The sequence below is a fragment of the Patiria miniata genome, unplaced genomic scaffold, assembly GCF_015706575.1.
Source record: "Patiria miniata isolate m_02_andy unplaced genomic scaffold, ASM1570657v1 HiC_scaffold_5, whole genome shotgun sequence".
Lineage (NCBI taxonomy): Eukaryota > Metazoa > Echinodermata > Asteroidea > Valvatida > Asterinidae > Patiria > Patiria miniata.
In genome coordinates this window covers 20374634-20395584 of record NW_024037072.1, presented here as the reverse complement: position 1 = coordinate 20395584, position 20951 = coordinate 20374634, and the positions used below count along the sequence as shown (strand labels likewise).

At 39.3% G+C, this 20951-nt stretch overlaps 1 protein-coding gene across 1 annotated transcript; it reads right to left on the bottom strand.

Moving 5' to 3' along the window:
- Positions 1–2235: 2235 nt before the first annotated feature.
- LOC119741281 (diphthine--ammonia ligase-like) lies at positions 2236–20750 on the bottom strand. The gene is made up of 17 exons (XM_038217035.1): positions 20576–20750; positions 19003–19094; positions 17373–17557; positions 15830–15903; positions 15002–15120; positions 13610–13671; positions 12188–12279; positions 11019–11109; positions 9831–9999; positions 9052–9183; positions 8163–8292; positions 7217–7409; positions 6847–7080; positions 6023–6143; positions 4946–5035; positions 4224–4385; positions 2236–2580 (listed from the first exon to the last, which is right to left on the bottom strand). Exons 1-17 carry the CDS (start codon positions 20635–20637, stop codon positions 2465–2467), a joined length of 2124 nt encoding a protein of 707 aa, XP_038072963.1. The 5' UTR covers positions 20638–20750; the 3' UTR covers positions 2236–2464.
- Positions 20751–20951: the final 201 nt, after the last annotated feature.

The following is a 20951-nucleotide window of genomic DNA, read 5'->3' as shown; positions in this document are numbered from 1 at the left end:
TGTTATATATATTTAACAATTTCTTAATATGATGGCGGCTTAAACAACTTGAAAAAAAAAATGATATCTTGTTTGTAAAATAGCCAATGATTTCTGGTTTGTTATTAATAGCCATCTGATGATGGCTATAAACTTTTGTGTCAAGGCAATAATACAAGTTGGCAATTAATTTGTTGATTGTGTCGTGAACGTTTAAAAAAATCCTTAGAGGGGGTATAGTCAGTGAAAGATAAACAACGCAAACCTGACTTGTTGTGTACATGAAGAATATTTTAAAAAATTGGGAAGTGTTTGTGCCAAGGCATGGTTTGACAAATGCAGCAGCAATTATCATGATCCTTTGTTTAGCAACAATTTAAAAGAAATTACAAAGAAAAAAACAATTTCATTTTATCCTATGTCGTTGGTTCAGGTGCAATTTTTTTTAAAGAAAGTGATGAAGGGTATCTCTTAGATTTGGACATGAAAACTTGTTTCATTCATCCGTTTCAAGGGGAATGTTGATTCCTATACCGTCAGTTTTCCCGGAGTACTTATATACTCTTCTTTTTATGTCTCTTGTAGCCCTAAACCTGTTGTGGCTTTTAGCCTTGTTCAGGGCGAATATGCTCAGACAAAAGAAGAAGAGAAAAAAAGAAAAAATCTAGTCTCTATGGGAATATGAAAGCTTCAAGTCATTTTCATTGAAGTATGTCTATGTCTGCACCTCTGATAACATCTTCGGCGTGCGAGTCATCAGACAACTGTGACCACAAGTGATATTTTTGTCATTGATCACAAAAATGCTCAAACATATTTTTCTTTAATTGGAACTCACTGTCCCATCGACATGATCTTGCCTGACTTTCGTTTTGAACACTTGTGTCTTGACATATCAACTTCCAAGCAACAGTGCATTTGGTCCTCACAAGTCAATCACAGTCATAAAGTTCCAAGTCGAGTAAATGACAAGCCATTCAATTGAACTATGACTAAGACATTCTTTTGTAAATGTTCAATCTCTGTTACTTGAAACTGACTTGTGATGGATCCTGCCATGTAGAAAACAAAGATGTAACAGTTTGCGTTGGATCCTCTTTTGGCTTGCCCCGTTATTTTTTATTGTCTGTTCCTCGCTTGAATTGCTTTTTAGTGAGAAACACAAAGTGTTTAGGAATGTACATTTTTGATGTAACTGTCTGCAATTTTCAATTCAAAAGTAACCAGTGACTACATTAGTTGCTTATGGAAACTTTTTATTCTGAAATGGTTCATCTTTGCAAAAAAAAATTGATTTAAAAAAAAATGTTGTATAGATGTAGAAAGAATGATTGTCATTTTTTCTCAGTGATTGTGACTTCAAAAACAACTCTCTACTTGTACAGAAAACGCAATGTTAATTGAAACAATTGTTGAATTGATAAATTATATTGTTTTGGGGAAGAGGGGTGGGGCTGTATATCATGTGCATGCTGCTATGTGTATGTCGATTGCAGGGAAGAGCGAAACATAAATCTCTCTGGAACTAACATTTTAAGTTTTCAAAACATTCATTGTGAAAAGGGTACCATAATGCCCTTAAAATTTACAAAGCTGCTTTCCAACACAATTCACAGCTATTTTGGGTGTGAAAAAAAGAAGATTTTTGGAACTTATATTCCATGGATGATTATTTATACCATTTCAGTTTACACATAATTCACATGTAGAGAGTGGGTAGATATTTACCGCTTATAATAATACACACATTTTACTTTGCTTCTTGTGGCCCTTTTCAGAGTGTAGTTTGTTGTGATCGATAATACTCGCTTCACTGTGGTTTTTTTCACTACTAGTCAATAAATAAAAGTATTTGGGACAGTTTAAGCAGCTGGGCGTCTGACTTGCCTTTTTTACTGCAGTCGATGTGTAATTTGTTCCTCTGGAGATTTTTAAGAGTATTAATTTTTTTGCAGACCAGACATAGAGCTCGGCTGAGGCCATCGTAGATTAATTCGGCGATTCACAATGCATTGCGCCACCAAGAGTTTGCTACGGAGAGTTAATTTTTCCCAGTGCATTGTGGGAGATGGTCAACAAATTCGCAGCGCGTGACATTTGAAATCGTTCGTTTTTTTTTCGGTCAGTAGTTTAGTAAGCGTATGATTCAAGTATCTGTTTGCCCTTTTCTTTTCTTTTTATCAATATGGTGGGTTTTTTTAAGGCGGCAGAACGCTATGCCCCAATCTATAACAAGTTAGCTCAAGTTGTCTACTGACACTCGTTCAAATGGGCTGTGTTTTGTCGACCGTAAACTTGAAAAATTAATGGACTCTCTCCGCGACAAACTCTTGGTGGCGCACTACATTGTGAATCGCCCAAATTGTGCGTATTTCACACCATACGTGCAAGAACCAGTACCAGGGCTCTCAGCTACCGCCTTCTGTTCACACATGGAGTTCACAGCCTGTTATTGGTTATCTGTCAATGTCACTTGATCCGTGTGTTACATCTGAAGGAATGCCAGAGCTGTAATGACACACGAACCTGGTAGAGAGAGTACAGGTACCAGACATAAGGCAGGAATTGCTGATGATGCCTTTTCTAATTCTGCTGTCAGTGCTGTGGGTCAAAAAGAAGAAAAACAAAAAACATGTTTTTAACCCCAACTCCCTAGTGCCTTTTACTAAGTACTGGACCAAGTCTGCCAAAATCCATCACTGACCCTGCTTCACATAATGCTTTAGGACCAAATCCGCTGAAATCCACAAGACCACCACTACTATAGGTGGATATTGATGGACTTGGAAAGGTTAGGGTTAAAAGACCAGAATTGAGGAGAAAACTGCTTGAGTTGAGGAGCTACCCGGTAATTAAAAAATGATTCAGCCTTAATCCTCAGCATACAAATTAACAAATAAGACACTGATTTTCACAAAACAAATGCGATCATACAAAGCAATTACTGGCATTGTGCAAGAATGATGGCTAAGGCATCTAAGGTTTCACACAGAATAATTTACAGTGAGGCCTTTCAGTTTTAGTTTTTGCCTTTGAAATTACCGGTACCCCCAATAATTTCTGAGGAAGACGGATGTTTTTTTCTAAACATCATGAATTTGAATTGGATACTTTTTTTCAGAACTTAATCCAAAATTTGGGCCATGCGTGAGTTGACGGCGATGACCATACAGCTTTTAAATCAAACTGAAGATTTCTCTTTCAATCAAAAATGCACAACAATTCTGGTAAACGCAACCAGCTCTTTACACAAATTATTGCTTTTTACATAAAAAAGTGCAACCAGTACTTTAGCACTTGTATTAAAGGGAATGTACATCATTGGCTTTCGCTGTAATTTTCAGAAATGAACTATTTGAGGGGTTAATATAATAGATCAAATATTGTTACACTGACATGTTTTGAGGTTTTGTGTTCGAAAATGCTGGAAAAACCAAGAAAAACAAAAATGTTCAAGTAGTCTGGTTCCCTGACTCCACTAAAGATGAAATGGATCAATTTATAGATGCCGGAAAATTGTAAGGTAAGGGAACCAGTCCAGCTGGCCTGCACCCATTCATGAACATGTAACCAATAGCAAACAAAATTTGGACTGAAACAAATGGGTAATTTGGAGCAGTAGTTGGAAAATGGTAAAGTTTTTCCTACGGTGGTCGGCCGACCACCGTTGGAAATGTATACAAAAATACAATTTTCTTGAAAATGACTTCACAACAGGTGCCATAATTTTACAGGATGCTTTAGACTCTCATTTACCAACATCCTAGTAAGGTATTTCGTAAAAACTTTTAATTTTATTTGTCGATGTTTTCAAATGTTGTATTTTCCCTTTAAATTGTATTACAATGTATTTACTCCTCCATGAATCCATAAACCATAGAGTGCTGGGGCGGTCTGGGGCGGTATGAGGAGTAACTGGCAGCGTGGTTTGGGGCGGTACAAGGGCCAATGGGTAAATCTTTGCAGCTCAAGCCACTCCCAGTAAAGGGTATGGATACTTTACAAAGATGACATAAAATATCCATAGTTTTACTTGTTTGCATTGTTTACAGTTTACAGGACATCTTAATTATGATAATCGGCATGGATACGTACTCTGTGCAGAAATGGGGGGGGGGGGGATCTCAAAGCCCAGCCCGCCCCCCCCCCCCCAAACAAACTTTGTGAGGTACACATTCTCTCTTTGGGATTAACATCCCTACTGGCACTTCATTTCTCTGTTTTACAACAAAACACTTGCTTACCATTTAACAGCTGTCCGCGGGCAACCACCGACTGCTTGTAGAAGACACGCACACTGAGGACCCTATCCCAGGAAGACGTCTGCTCCTTTAAGCAAGCTCCCATGGTATCTAGTAGATTTACCGCTAAGAGTTGAAGCTCTGAAGACATGTTTGGTGTAATGCCTGCATGAATTGGAATACACACAAATCGAATGCCAATAAATACAAATGCTGCTCTAACCTTCACTGTACGTTAGTGCTTGCAACTCTTACAAGAGGGAAAAAATCAAAAAAATTGAAAAAAGGTCCTGATAGGATCGAAACGTTTGGTCCTCTAACTGGTTTATTTGTATATATCAGGTCAATCCAGTCAGTAAGCAGTTTACAGCAGTTTTCTTCTATTTCAATAGAAAAGGTTTTCAACATAAAAATAATGTTCCTTGTGTGATTATATTTTGCACACTGTTTACTCTGGGGGACATTTTGACGGTGCATCACTTTCTAAAAAAATTAAACCAATATTCACTCCATGGTCGCAACGTTTTCCGCTGTGCTTACTGCTTTTGGTTTGCGCGGAAAAGAAGAATGATTCCATGCGTGTAAATCATGGGCTAAGCACTATTATGATATTAAATCATGTCAGGAGGAAAAAGCAACTGTGCAAACAGTTGTAAACAACAATCCAATTTCTTTCGTGAAACCAAATGAAAATGTTTATGAATAAAATTAAATTGTTGACTTACTGCAAATGATGAACCCTGATGATTTCGTACCGTCTATATTGATCTCCAGTTGGGAGGTTGATACATTGCCCTGTACAGACTTGCTTGTACCTGCATTAATGAGCACCACAGAAAGTTTGGCCAGGTGGGTTGATTAACTAAGACTGCTTTGGCCTCAAAAAAAGAGCATAAACATGGATGATGGACTATGGGTTCAGTCTACGAAGAACTTCATGGCTACACATGAGAGCTCCAGTGTACAGTAATAACTAATATAATAATTACCAATAACTTTGGGGGGGGGGGGGGCTAATCACCCTTACTCGCAGCTGAGAAACTGAATTGCAAAGGATGCGGCTACAACGTGGTCCAGCTGAAGGCATGTAAAGGTGCCTTCAGGCAGCTGCTTTACCCATGTCTGACCACGGAGCACAGTCAGAGATTGATTTCACAGCCGGAAATATGTGCCTTTTAGTCACCGTTTTATTGGTTGAACGTTCACAATCCTCACATAGGCATGCGCAATACTACCAGTGAGTCAGTATTTCATAGTCCTAAATTCACACTATACCGGCACAGCTGCGTTCTGCGCCACATCACGCATTACGTGTGACGCGTGCGCCAATTTCCATATAAGGAGTTGTTTACCACATAGACACTACCACAATATAGCAACAGAAGTGAAATTGTTTAAAAATCATTGGAAATCTATAATTTTTGACTTGTTTTGACTTTTGGACCCAAAAGTTTACAATTTTTTGACCAAAAAGGTATTTATGAATGGGAATAAATACTTGCTTGGCCGGTATTTAACACTCTATTAAAGACCGGTTGAAGTCTTAAACAGAGTGTTTAAAACTGGCCAAGCACACATTTATTCTCTTAATTAAACATACTTCTGTTACTGTTAACACCTAATATCAAACAGAAATGCATTGTGAAGTCTTGTAAACATACGCCAATTTTTTTGTTAAAAAAACATTTCCTACTAAAAGGTTTCAATTCTATCTATCCAGCACCAAGCAATTGTTGCATTGAACTCAACTCAACCAGGGAACTAAATAACTTACGATGAAAAAATTCACATATTGGACTAACCTTGCCATGATTCCGAGTCGACACAAGCCGCAACCTGCCACTCCACAAGACAACCCTTAGGAAGATATGGCACCACTACGTAGCTCATCGCACTGTGGGCTCGGACGGAACGGGAATGCCCCTGAAAAGGAAAACAATTGGAAACGGAAATCTGAATGAATAGTTAAATGCAAGGTGGAATGGGGTTGCTGGGGTGGGGTGTGTTAGTGGGATGCGGAGGATTGGGGTAAAGTGGGTGTTGTAAAGTAGGAGAGCTTATTCTGGGTGGGTCTATTTTACGAACATATTGTAATTGGCTGAAAGTTGTGTTGGTTAAGAGAAGTGTGATGGGGGCAGTGAGTTTAGTATGTAGAATGGGTGGGGCAAATTGGTTTGAAATTTAGACATTTATTTTGGTGAAAAGTCTGTTTCTTCTTTTTTTGTACTTAAATGATTCCGAGTACTAGTACTTGTACTGCCCCATTCATTTTGTAAAAGTGTAATTTACTTACATATTTTAGAGAAAAAAAGGTGATCCCCAAATCGCACGTTTTGCCTTTTTTTGCAGTTGATACCTATATGTTTTGTGTTCTTAAAAAAAGTCACATTTGTGCCCAAAACAAAATCTTTTTCTCACATTGTTGCAGACGTCCAAGAAAAGGGGGAGGAAGATTTTTGATTAGACTAAACAAACAAAATGAAAATTTGTTAATGGAAAAAAAAATAAATGGAATTTGTTGAAGAGCAGGGGGGACACAACTATGGAGTGTGTCACAGCATAGTGTTTTAATTCCGTCAACTCATGGCAAAGAGTTAACCAATTTGGTCATCAGTTTAACACAAACCTCCTTAACAAATTTCTCCCAGTGTTTCCTTGCAACATCTATATGCCGACTGTCGGTCACGTAACACACACCACAGACAACAGTGCTCAGTGATGCTCCCGGGTGCATGGCCATCAGTAATCGTTGTAAGCTGCGCAATGAGAGGGCGCACTGCGGTGTTATACCGCCCTCTACGATTCGCATGGTGCTGGGGCATAGGCCTATCATGCCTGCCGAGAAAACGAGATCACCGATCTATTCAGAAGATAAAATATGATACCACAGTAGATATTGTTGAAGTTGCTTTCTTAAATTATCAAAATAAAAATACAGAAATACTCCAAAAACAAAAATAATGGCCCACTCTCTTTTGCGTTAAATATTCTCCTACCTGAACAGCCTGACTGTATGGTCCAATGTTAGCCGGTGCCCAGTGGGATATACTCCGTACATGCATGGTGTGTCTGTGCACCGGTTCTACTTCAACGTCATCATTGCTGGATTTTCTTCGACTGATATTTCTGTGCGCCAAGCAGTCAATTTGCAGCTCCGTGTCACATGGCAGGTCAACTTGAACACAGACTCTAAGGGACATACAAGAGAACAAGTTCATGACACTGCATGACTGTATGCAGAGAGGTTGTGCTAAATATAGCAGAAAATTTGCGCCAACATTTTTATTTTATATTTTTATATTTATATCTTTCTGGTGTTGAAAACAATTCCTTAAAAGTGCCCCAGGCACTGTAGCTCGAAAGCCAAAAGAAACCTGTACGAAGAAGACAATGAGAATAAGTCTTTTATGTGATGTAAAAATCAAGGCCACATGTGTAAAAATAAGAAAGTTATGGCTGTTTGCTGATCTGGTCCCAGTTATCAAACTGCAAGCCATTAACTACATGACTAAATGGCACTCCATACCTCAAATTGGGCGTGGATACTTCTGAAGCACTTGTCTTAAATTTTTGTAATGGTAACACTATGAACAAACTAAACCATCAGAACGATCCGAAAACAAAACTCTTTCAGCTGGTATATGGTTGATGTATGGGCAGCAAATCATACCAACATGCCAGCTAGCTGAAAAGCAGTGAATAAATCTGTGTTGAGGGTGTTAGGTGTGTGGTTTCCTGGTCGACTAAAGTCGCCTTTGGTAAGCAGCAGGGGGTAGTCCCTTGTGGACAAAAGTCACACATGGTAAGGAAATGGTTAAAACAACACCTCCATGTTAATTACTCTGAACAATAGCTGACACAATGATTTGCTGCCATTACTGGGGGACACTGTGAGTGTACAGCGGATCTGTGTCCAGATTGCATCTATATATCCATGTATACCTTGCAGGGGGATTTTGCTGAAAGTATCTGCAATACACCGAGTTGATCTGGGAGAAATTGGACATGTCCTTGACATACACGTGAACTATAACAACATCCAGGAGGTCGTATCCATGGTTACCTAGACATTCTGAGATAAAAATATAGTATTTCAGTCAGTATGTTTTTATTGGTATTTTGAATGAGCAAAGAAACTTTTTAAAAAGATGCACAAATACAAGATATATACTTAACTAGAAGACATTGCGCAATGAATTTGTAAAAAAGTTAAAACATTTTAATCATAAATATAGATGATCAATTTAGCTAACCTCTATTTGAAAAAGTCACCAGAAAAAAAGCTGGGAAAAACGTGAATTTTATTGAAAACACTCCTACAGGCTAATGAAGCTAAACCTAAATGTTTACTTTTGTTATTATTATTTATTTATTTCTGGTAATAAAACCAAGGATTCCTCAAAAGCGCCCTAGGCACTGTAGCTCGCAAGCCTGAAGAAACCAGTAGCGACAAGACAGTGGGAAGGAATTACAGTTTTAGAGGTGGGAGGAAAACCCCAGAGAATATTCTATGGAAAACACACGGAATCAGGTAGGGACTGGAAACCCAATCCACATGTAGACCAGCTGGGGCAGGAATCGCACCCGGGCCACAGAGGTGGAAGGCGAGGAAAGAACCACTGTGCCAACCTGACTCCAATGCATGATGAAATTCTGCATCAAAACAACAGGATTTTTTGCTCTTTTAAAAACACACGTGTTTGTGGTACTCGCTGCTATAACAGATGTGAACTGGCAAATCCCAGCCAACGTTTGTGGTATCAAGTGGTTAACATTTTGTCCAATAGTAAGTGGTTGAGTCTCACACAAAAACACCCATCACAAGCCTTACCTTTCAGAGACTCCATTGCTTGCTCTGTACTCTCAATAATTGTCCACCCATCCGATCGTGATGGCGTTAGCCCCGAGACCCACATGTAACCTTCGCTGGAGATTTTACAAATTGGAGATGATGTAACTGTTGCTGAAAAAAAAAATTGACGTTAATTCAAAGTACAGCTATAAGTAATTTGCATCCGTCTAAAGTTCGTGCAGGTTACCCACTGGACATATTCAGTAACCCTCAACCTTTACCCTTATTGAATGTAACATAAAAATTGTCGTATTACTGAGATTTTTGGGGGTGAATCAGTCTTATAAATGTGAGGCGTTCTGGCAAAATGGGATGGAACTGGGTACAGGCAAAAAAACAAATGGGTGTCTTTTTTTTTAAGAAATAGCATATTTTCTTTAAAGAAATAGTATAAAAATTGCGGAATAAAAGATTAAAAGTGTTAAAAGGGAAAACAATTGGCATCTTTTATTTTTACGAATAAAAATTTCGAAACTTTAAAGACCCTTTTTTGACATGTTGATAAATGCGAACTTCAAACAGCCACAACTTATCAATGGAATGTCCGACTCGGGTACAACAAACAGTATGGTAAGGATGATTATTAAGGATAATATAAGGATGATTATTCTCTCTCCAAATACCCACAAACCCTTATTTACCTACAGAAGAAGTTCTAAAAAACATTTTGCCATAATTACGTGAATTGTTAAAGTGTTAGTGTAGAAAAAGATCAAGAAATAAAAAAAAAACTATTGCACAAAAATGTTTTGTTTTACCAACATCGGATGTACTGTTTGAGTCTTCATTTGGATTGCTATCTTCCACTGGACACGGTGGATTTCCTTGTGATTCCTCATCCATTAAATCCTCAAGTTCTTGGAGAAGGTCAGAGCCTCGCTTCATGGGAATGCCCTTTAACCTATCAGCAAAGGCTTCCGCAACATTCTAAAGCAAATAATGGAATTAAAGTAATTCAGAGACCAATTCACATCCATAAAGGTTCCAAAAATCAGCCATTTTGTTCTAATTGTAATATCGGCATTAAAAACCCTTAAGGTCCCAAGGCCTTTTTGTAAGAAAGTTTCCTGATTTTGCACAAATAAGGCCAAATTATACTTCATGTGAATGCGAATCAAATTTGACATCATGAAACAGTTGCTGCAAAGTTCGTCGGAGTTGAAATGTGTTCAACTATTGTAAATTCTTGGCTGAAAACTTGTCGCGATACCAGAAATTTGCATTTGCCTTTCGCTTTTGCGTTGAGTGTGAACCAGCCTATATGCAGTAAACAATGTTGGATTCTCTGTACATCAAGCCCTATGTAAAGTAATAAGGGCAATTCCACGGTTACTCACGTTACATTTTCGTAACATAAGTAACCGATTTTGTGCGTCTTGTTTATCATACATAACACATTTTTCTGGATGTCATCTTTGGTGCTTAGGTAGGTCTAGGTCTACTCTATCTACCATGGGGATAACAGTTGTTAAACCTTTTCAGTAATGTAATTACAGCCCAAGGAAACTCAAAAGTAGATCAAAAATGTAACGTGAGTAACCGTGGAATTGCCCATAAGTGTTTTAGCTCTACAGAAGAGAAACCATCAAAATACAATGTGTACTGCAAATAAATGGGCCAATTTCAAGGAGTTACTAAGCACGCAAATGCCCAAGGATGGATTTTGAAGGATTTGGGGTAGATATGGTTAAACAAAAACTTTGAGATTTTTTTTAAGAGGATGAGATTGCTTTTGAAAGGCAATGAACATCATGTCTAGAAATGAATCAGTGTCGTTCCCAGGTATGCTGTTAAAAAGTTGGTGAAATTTACAATTTGAAATTTCAAGACAGAACTTGTAACAGAACCCGTAACTGTGCTTGTAAAAATTATACAACTGGCCGGACTAATTTAAGTGGACCAATTTTCCAGCTTTATTGCCCTGCAACAGTCCTTTAATTACAAACCTGTTTTTCCTCCAACTCCATACCAAGAAGATTGAGGTACCACACAGGTGCAAACGCATCGTCGCTGTGATTCACCATTTCTTGATGTTTACTGAAATGGACAAGATACAAAACACACAAACAACATAAACTAGAGTTAAATTCATATTTAATGTGAAAAACTTGTCACTCAACTTATTGTGCAGTTTCATTTTGTTAGGGAAACTTTGTGCAGCTGCCCAAATCTCTTCTATCTTAATAAACGAGGTAATATGTTGATAACAGCTTTTGGAATGGCTATGTACATTGTATGTAATATAAAGTCACAAATCATTATTATCCTGCAAAAATTCTCTCACAGGTCTCCCTGTTGAGTGCATGAAGGAGAATTTCATGTCTGGCAGGAAAGCTTTCAGAAATCTCAGGCTACCCTTAAAAAAAGAAAAATTTAATTCATTTCTTGTGAAGCAGGTTACATTTTTTGGATTTATTGGCAGGATATACATGTATAACAAAACAATTGTTGACTGCTGTATTGCGGGATATGGCGAGGATGCTATACGTCTCGAGGGGGTAATTTCATTGGTCTAGAATAGCCCCATGTCCAGTCTTAAACGTGTTTACTTCATAAACACTACATTGCACATTCAGTACCTCATATGGGCTCTGTGCGTGAACAAGAGAGGGCAGTTTTTTACCACTTTCGAGAGCCCCGTGGATGGGACACACCATGTGCGCGTACTGGTTCGCAGGCGTGCAGCGTGAAGTGCACACAACATATTTTATTCTGAATGTGCACAAAAAAACATAGCGTCTTCACACAAGCTTCAGGTGTCGTCAGCAATGCATTCGAATGTCTCTCCCAGTGGTCTTCCCCAACTCTCCCCTTCTTACTGTTGAGGGTAGTTGTGCATTGAGCCCATACACTGCATTACACAAGTTATCTCATATACACTGCGTTGCATGTAAATCATAGACTGCCTTGCGCGCGCATGTAGGGTCCGTGTGCAGGGCGGCTCACGCCTCGCAACAGAGAACTGCGACCTCTCAATCTCAAGCCTGGCAGCAAAGCTCAGGTGCTATGCACCCTCAGGTGTTAAAAACACCATATCACACATCACAGCAGTCAACAATTGTTAAATGTCCCACACCAAAGCAGTCAACATTTGTTCAATAAACATGTAGCTTACACTTTCAATTTCTTGGCAAAGAGTGGACAATCCAGTGTGAACGTCTCAAACTCACCACCCTCGCCACAGACATTCAACTGGTATTTCTCTTTCTGCAACGAAATAGAAAAAAATCACAACTATAAGAAACACTGAATAATAAGGCTGAATTTGATTGACAAATGTGTGACAAATAAAGCGTTTTAATTAGACAATTTGAGAATGGGAGCCAATGTAAAGACCTAACCAGCCCTTTAATGACTATAACAACACAGTAATGGTAAATAATTTATCAAGTGCACGTATCCAATAGTATTTGGCCAATGAAACATTCCAAAGACAATCACAGCTCCCTGGGGAGTATACAGCTTGATGCTGCCATTTCAGCGCAAAACAGCTAAATCAATCACAGTAACCATCTCTGCCCTCACAGGTACCCATTTACTCCTGGGTGGGGAGAAGCAATGAGTGACAAAGTGCGTTGCCCAAGGGCACACGCACTACAGTGGCAGGCTGGGCTCGAACCTACAACCTGCAGACTACAAATTCAATGCTCCAGACCACGAGGCCACGGCACTCCACTATCCTTAGCCATCAGATGTCCGACACAAATGCTTTCACATCAGAGTTCAAGTATTATTAGGTTTAGATTATTAACATTGGAAAGAATGTTGCAACCTGACACTGCTTTTTTCTTCATATATCGTCTCCATGAGGGTCAGTCATTGCAAAAATGACGATAAAACATGAATCTGGGACTGAGAAACATTTCCAATTCTGTTAGGAAATACTTAGAAAGTTTTCGTGACTCTCCATAGACTTTGTACACAACCGCCGAAGTAGCGTCAGGTTGCAACATTTTTTCCTTAACATTTCCTCTCAAAGTAGGTGTCAAAATTGCAACATAAATTTTTGCCAAATCCAATTTTCCCGGTATTATTCTTGAAAACTTGCATGCAAGAACCCAAGAAGCCAGTATTGAACATAAAATTGTTGATCGGCAATTGCTGATTCAAAGTAGGAAACACATGAATAAATCAATTATAGCACACGAATCTACATTCAAACAATAAATAAATGCAACTTTGTCACATCATGTCAAAAAGTTGCTGTTGAAAGAAAAAGTAAACAAAATATTTTACATAGTACGGATCATGGTACTAAATGTGCTACTTTCGTTTACAGCTGAATTTAAAAAAATATAATTTGCATTTTGCATCACTAGTTCAAAATAAAAAGGAAGATTCTAAAGTTTTCTGCTAACAATATGAATCCATCAAATCAAGTTGAAATGAAAATAAAAGTTGTATGCATAGCATCAAAATAAGTTTACCAACTGTTTCTAGTCCATACGTGGACTTTGCCTGTTTGAAATAGTTAACACACAGTTTGCATTCACATCTTTTAGAAACCAGTTAATTTATTCCTGTATTAGGTACTGACCATGCGCAGCATGTGTGATTGTATCTCCTGTAGTGTCATTCCAAGGTGCCTTGAGTCCAAGCCTATATAGCAAATAAAAAAATTTACAACACTTGCGATAACAAAAGAAATTGCATGCTGAATGGAACCATTCAGAATCCTGCAAAATCTCCAATTGCCACCTTGTAAAAAATTGATTAAGCCCTCAATTCTCCAAAATCATCCACTTTTTTCTTGAATTTTACTCAGTAGACATGGTGGAGGGGGTGATCATTTCCAATCCTTTAATATCCTCCAACAATCGCTATTAAGAAACAGTGCGGATAATATCGAGCACAATGCAGGGCTCATTATGCATGGCTCAACATAAACAATGCCGGGTGCAGCCTACGAACTCGACACAATGCATCCTTCAAATCAACTGACAGTTTTGCCTATGAGCCTTAATCTTCCAAAATCCCCCAAAACTGCCAGGAAGATTTGGAAGGATTGAGGATGGTTAGGGTTAACCCTCCCATGCAAACATACATTCTGTGCGTAGTTGTTCTTCCAGTCAAAATCAATCAAGTGACTGTTTTCAACAGTTAAGAGCTCCAAGCCAACATAAAGCAGGATTGACTGGCTGTGACTGTTAATATAACTTAAAGGGAATATACATCATTTGCTTTTGCTGTAATTTTCAGAAATGGATGGAATTGGGGGGTTGGAAATATATAGCAAATATAGTTACACTGACTTTTTTGAGGTTTTGGGTTCGAAAATGCTATAAAAACCAAGAAAAACAATCATTTTCCTGTAGTCTGGTTCCCTGACTCCATTTAAGAAGAAACAGAGCAGTTTACATACATTGGGGAATTGTAAGGTCAGGGAACCAGTCTAGCTGGCTTGTACCCGTTCATAGGTGTGTAATCGATTGCAAACAAGTGCGATGGTCAACTGGGGCCAGTATTTGAAAAAAAAACCAGTTTTTTCCAACGCTGGTCGGCCGATCAGCGTTGGAAATTGATACAAAAATACCACTTTTCTTGAAAATGACAGTATACCAGGTGCCATGATTTTACAGCATGCTTTACACTGTCATTCACTAACAGTCCAGCAAGGTATTTCAAAATGATTTGGTAGTTTTATTTTTTGATGTTTGCAAATGTTGTATTTTCCCTTTAATACAACTATGCTTTGACTGTAGGTGATTGATAAGCCAGCCGTACCTACCACTAGCCTGTGTTTGTCTGTTGACTGAATTTGACTAGTCATGGTGCTTGATTAAAATATGATCTGACTCTTGTGGTGACTAGCCTGTGTATTAAGACATTGAACTGTGTGGGTTAAATTATTTTTCAATCCATTTTCAGGGGGCAAAAATACAAAGGCAAACTAAACACAACACACAAGAAGTTCTCAAAAAGCAAATACCCATAGCTGCCACTTTAATGATGATAGCCTCCACTCCAGCCGTTATCATCTCCTTCAGGAGTCCCTCTTGATCTCTGCGCCATAGGAATGCCAGAGGGGTAAGCCCAAGTCGGCAACACCTGTGTGATAATAGCAGTGTTGGGCAGTTAGGATACAGACAGTGATCCTGCAACCTCTAATCTACGAACAAGGTTCAAATCCTGGCGGGCCAATGTTTAGATTTGTTCAGTACTGTTCATTTTAGGCCAACATTTTGGAGTTTGTGGTTAATATGGGGGGGGGGGGCCTGCATGAGACCCTAATCAAACTCATGTCCCAAATTTCATTATTTCCAGTTATCGACCAAAGGATTCTCGGACTCTACTTCCATTTAAAAAAAAATTCTTCCAGAGCCATGAATATGAAAGAAAAATTACATCTTCTTCAATGAAAAGTAGGATTTTATTGAAACCAATAAAAGGAAAAGTTTTTTGTGTAACTACAGAAAGACAATTCTCACCGATTCGACACTAATGCTCGCATTATCCCATTGAGCTACCAAAATTGCTTCAATCGCTTTGGGAATTGAAAGCCTTATAGATTCCCAATGTTATGTTGCAATTCCGTAACTATAGCCATTGAAAAATGCAATATGGCTTCCGTAAAAATAGCCACTTATGTTTATGCTTGCAAGCCTTCCTGATAAAGATAACCAAAAATATATCAGATTATAAGCAGTCTTAAGAACATCTAGGTGTTTGATCCATTAAATTTTATCTAAAAGGCTGTGTGACAATGCAATATTTTCTTAGAGATCCATGGGATTTTTATAGAGGAGTTGTTTCTTACACATTTTCCACTCGCACCCTCTGGTAGTCAGACAGAATGGCTCCTACAGACACACCTTCTACACCTAGCTCTTCCTGTAAAGAAGGAAAAAACAGAAATCTTAATATGAAATTCCATGACTTTTCCAGGACTTTTCCAGGATAACATTAGGGCTTTCCATGACCAATTCCTACACATCTCAAGAGCCTATTTACAATGAACTGGCAAGTTATTACGTTGAGGCAAGGGACGCCACTCCCTTCCAGCCATCCAGTTTGACACCAGCATCACAAATAAGGGAATAAATGTGTGTTCGGGAGGTATTATAACACTCTGTTTAAGACCGGTGGGAGTCTGGATGGGCGATAATTACCCGAGGCGAATAGCAGGGTAATTATCGCCCATCCGGACTCCCACTGGTCTTAAACAGAGTGTTTAATGCCGACCAAACACATATTTATTCCCATTCATAAATACCTTTTTGGTCAAAAAACAAATTTTTTTCGGTCCAAAAATCAAAACAAGTCAAAAACTAGACGTTGCCAAACATTTTGTTTAACAATTTTACTTTATGTTTCTTTTAAACACCCCTCTGACTATAATATGGAATGCCCCTCCACGAATCATTACCTTATAAGGAGATTGGAGTGCACGTTGCGCGCACTGTGCGATGTCGCACAAAACGCAGCTGGGCTGGTGTTGTGTGAATTTCGGACTATGAAATACTGATTCACTGGTAGTATTGCTCATGCATACGTACGTGATGAGGAATGTGAACGTTCAACCAATTTTCAAGTCCAAATTTCAAGTGACACTGCAAAAGTGTTTAAGACCAGCCAGCCATATCTTTATCATATCCGTTTAAGACCGGCCACGTGACGGGCTCTCGACCAATAGGAATGGGTAAACTGTCTTAGGTATTTATGAATGGTGTATTGAGCATGCAACAATTATGGGTATGGGGCAAATGTGTACACGCATAAAGATGAAGTATAGTAAACTGGAATGCAAACTGGGAGACTGTGCAGGATTTCCATGAATGTCGTCTTAGAATATATCAACTTTCCATGATTGCTTGTAAAACAACAAATTCATTGTTGTTAAGTCTCTCTTCAAAAAAGAAATCTGTTTGTTTCAATCCTAAAAGTTTACCAGACTGAATTCAAACATGTTACAAATAACAGTTAAATAATCAAAACTTTGGTCATTGTCACTGTATTAATGTGTAACCAAAAATCATGAAAAAAGCATCAACGTACTCTAAACGGAAAAAAAAATTGCATCCTGATGCCACATTTTTCATCATATTCTATCTCAATGAAGGTCAGACATAAACTCCCTAGCATGATTTACTAGGAACCATACCCATCCTGGCAAATTCAAACACCATATGGGAAACTGCACACACATATTTCTGACTTTGATGCTGGAGGCGTGCCAACCCAATGTAAAAGACTGTCAGTCTAGGGTTACTGTACCCATCCTGACCACAAAAGATGCCGCTGGGGTTTGATGGGTTGAGTTCTGTTAGGGTAAATTAATGGACCAGTCTATTGATACACACCTTGACTTTGTGCAGGAGTCTGTACAAATCCTCCACTTCATCCCCCTCTGTGATGGAGTAATCCTTGCTTTGTTCCTTAGGTGAACCCTCAATGACACCCCTGTAGAGCGGCAGGCCCAGGGCCTGGGCATACAGCTGGATGGCATGATGCCCTACTGTCTGGTACATGTAACTGTCTAGCTCATCTGCTGAAAAAGAGACAAAAATGTGATTAGCAAGTAGGGTCTATCTGACAAGACCCAGGGTTCATCTTTAGCGATAGCCCGCTAGCCAAATGATAGTCAAAACAGCGGCGGGCTAGTCAAACTATTCCTTAACTAGCCCGGCTGGTGAGTTAAAAATTATTGGGATACGGCACAGATGAAAGGACAGGAAGAAATAAATCATGAAATTCAGAAAGAAAACCCCATCAATTTGTGTCTGGTTTTATCAACTGTTTTAAAAGGTTAAATTATTAGATTTGTTTATTAAAAACACTGACAAAATTGCCTCAGAATTGAGCCTGAAAATACACCATTTTGTATTTGAGATAAGAAAAAAATGCGGGCTAGTGAAAATGCCCGCAGGCTAGTTAAGAGTCCGTTTCAGTAGCCCGGCTGGCTAGTGAACAAAAAAGTTAAGGTCGAACACTGCAAGACCAGACGCTAATTGCAGTGAAATTTCGCATGCACAAAAACATCCTCCTTAGCAAAAATACGCGACCTGCCATTTTGTTACCAGCTTATTCCTGCAGCGCAGAGCTTTGGTAAGTACATCTGTTTGCGATGAATATAATATGTTTTTACTTGAAAAGACTGGATCATATTTACACAGGGGGAAAAAAATTAGAGAGGTGGAATTCACTAGCCGCAATCTTTACTTTCCACAGAATCCTTTTCAACCCCTCCAAAAAAATTAAGGATATAGTACTTTAAGGATATCGTAATTTATTTTTTCATTTTAAAGTTGAACAAAGAAATTGACTGAAGAGAGATTTGATCCTGTGAACTCCGGATTGCCATTCCGGTGCTCTACCAACAGAGCTATCCAGATCTTATGACGGCAGTTCCCCTTTCTGTTAACATATTTGTTCAAGGGGTGCTAGTCAGAAGCCATAAGCCTGTATAGTCAGGGATCACGCCCTAAGTCAAGATGCTACCTGTAAGCAGCAGACCTGGAAAAAGTAAACAGGGATCACTCAGAGAGGATACAGCTTATCATTAAAATAGTTTTGGAGATGATTTTCTGAGGTTGGGAGAAATATTTTGAGCAGTTCTTTGCATTAAAAAAAAGATCATTAACCTAAAGTACCTGAATCCATCAAAATCCACACCCCTGTTTCGGGGGATTTCGGCGGATTCAGGATACCTCCATATCGCACAAACTGGGGGATTTTGATGGGTTCAGGATTGTAAGCCTAGCGGAACTGCAGGATTTTAATGGATTCAGGATACCTCTATATTGAGCTGTAGGGGAACTTTGGTGGATTCAGGATCTCAACACATTTACTCCCGCCTAGCTTGTGGATTCTGATGGACTCGCTGGCCACCAACATTTTTTTTTGCATGGCAAAATTGATGGATTTTGGCGGATTCAGGATACTTTCTACTAAAAGAGCCCAAAGGGTTAGGGTTAAAAAGATCTTGTTTACCTTGCTGTTTTGGCCTGAGGTTTGCTAGCGCTACCAGGTCATGACCTTCTGCTACACACTGCATCATGTTATAGCAGCTGTCTTTGCCACCGCTAAGATCAAATTGGAACAAAAACAGGATCAAGAAAACAAGCACAAACAATAAATTGTATTCATTTGATTCAGATTGGCTATTCACTGCAGTCTTTTGAGTGCATTTGGTCTAAATAGTAGGCCAGATTTCACCCATTCTTTGGCATTACCGTTAGTTCTGTATGATCGTTCGGTGGCACTATCTGATCTGGACTTTGGGGTGACATCGCTCTGCTATCAGACGAAATCACAGCATGCTCAGGCCCTTCTGTTAAGAGTAGATGTACTAAGTGCAAAAAAGTTGGCCTGCACCTCAAAGCCACGAAGCAGAATACATGACCTACAATGTACAGACCACGAGCCGCTCAAGACCGTCGAAGGTACCCCACTCAAACAATTTTATGACTTCAAGTACCTCGGATCATTAATGGCGAGTTCGGAAAAAGACATCAAGGTACATCAAGGTCTTGCCTGGAGAGCGCTCAATGATATGAACTGAAGAGGACCAAACCTCTCCAGAGGACTCAAGAGAATCTTCATAGCAGCAATCGAGACAACATCAGCTATGACTCTTCTATGACCAAGGACTGGAGTAAACTCTGTGCTAATGCGCCTATCAATTGTTCCCCCCCCCCCCCCCAGCTGCCCCACCCAAGATCAGGGGATTGTCACTTTTGAAGTGACAAAATCCCCACCCCTTGGGCAAAATTTAAGTGACGATCCCCAACATACATACATGGGCCGCACTAGTGATCATCTTGCCATATAGTACGGGGCATGAAAAACGTGACCAAATCCCGACATCAGACCTGGGGCAGCGGGGGTGGGGAGGGGGGGGGGAACATTTGTCCAACTGTTCAAATGTGTCAAGAAATATCAGAATGTCCCTTTTGAGTGTCATTTAGTCAGCTGTTTTGGTGATTCATTTAACTTTATAGGAACGGGGTCTAAAAGGTAAGGATTACCAATTGTTCCCATCCCCCCCCCCCCCCCTGTCCCCGGGCTGCCCCACCCAAGACATAGTCCGAGTAACTAGGATTCTACGAATCCCCTTTTTTAACATTTGGAGATGGTCGAGCGATAGTCCATCCATAGTTTAAAAAAAAGCGATTTGTAGAGTCCTAGTATTGGACTACCAAACTGCCCAAGACGTGGAGATTGTCACTTTTGACATGTTTGAAGTGACAAAAATCCCCACCCCTCAGGGAAAATTATTAAGTGACAGGGACAGAATGTTGCAACCTGACACTTTTTTTTTTTTTTCATATATCATCTTAATGAAGGTCAGTCATTGTAAAAATGATAAGACATGAATCTGGGACTGAGAAATATTTCCAATTTTGTTACTGTGTTAGGAAATACTTAAAAATGTTCTTGACTGACTCTCCATAGACTTTGTACACAACTTGACATTGTCACAACCGCTGAAGTAGCGCCAGGTTGCAACATTCTTTCCGGTGACAATGGACAGTTGCGCCGTAAAATGTTGTAAAATCATTACCTTACAAGGGCTACAACTTTCATTTTTGACGTCACCGGTTCACTTTCGTCGTCGTCGATCATAAACAACCACCAGTCAACAGCACAAAGATCGTGTCGAACATGCACGCACGTGTCGTAGCCAGCTTGCAAGGTGTTGTGAGAGAGCGCCCTCAATCGCTGTCAAAGGGTTATTATGTTTAGCTTTTGATGACTGCGTTTTAAGTTGAGAAGTCAAACGTGATCTTTACAATACATTGTACAAAATGTGTGGGGCTGAGTTTACTAAGCGCGACTAGCTTGACCGCCCAACCACTAAAACAAAAGCACTGAGGCAAATATAATGACGACAATATACCAAGGATATCAAGCGTCTCACATATTTCTGGTTTTTATTT

What these genes read in the sequence shown, in the direction of transcription:
- LOC119741281 (XM_038217035.1), bottom strand. Translation starts at nt 20,637, where the DNA reads ATGATCGACGACGACGAAAGTGAACCGGTGACGTCAAAAATGAAAGTT. An exon ending in TGGAGTTGGAGGAAAAACAG is followed by an intron (nt 10,000 to 11,018) that starts GTTTGTAATTAA and finishes TATTTGCTTTAG; the next exon opens with AATGTTGCGGAAGCCTTTGC. An exon ending in GGGAGAAATTTGTTAAGGAG is followed by an intron (nt 6,144 to 6,846) that starts GTTTGTGTTAAA and finishes TTTCCTTTTCAG; the next exon opens with GGGCATTCCCGTTCCGTCCG.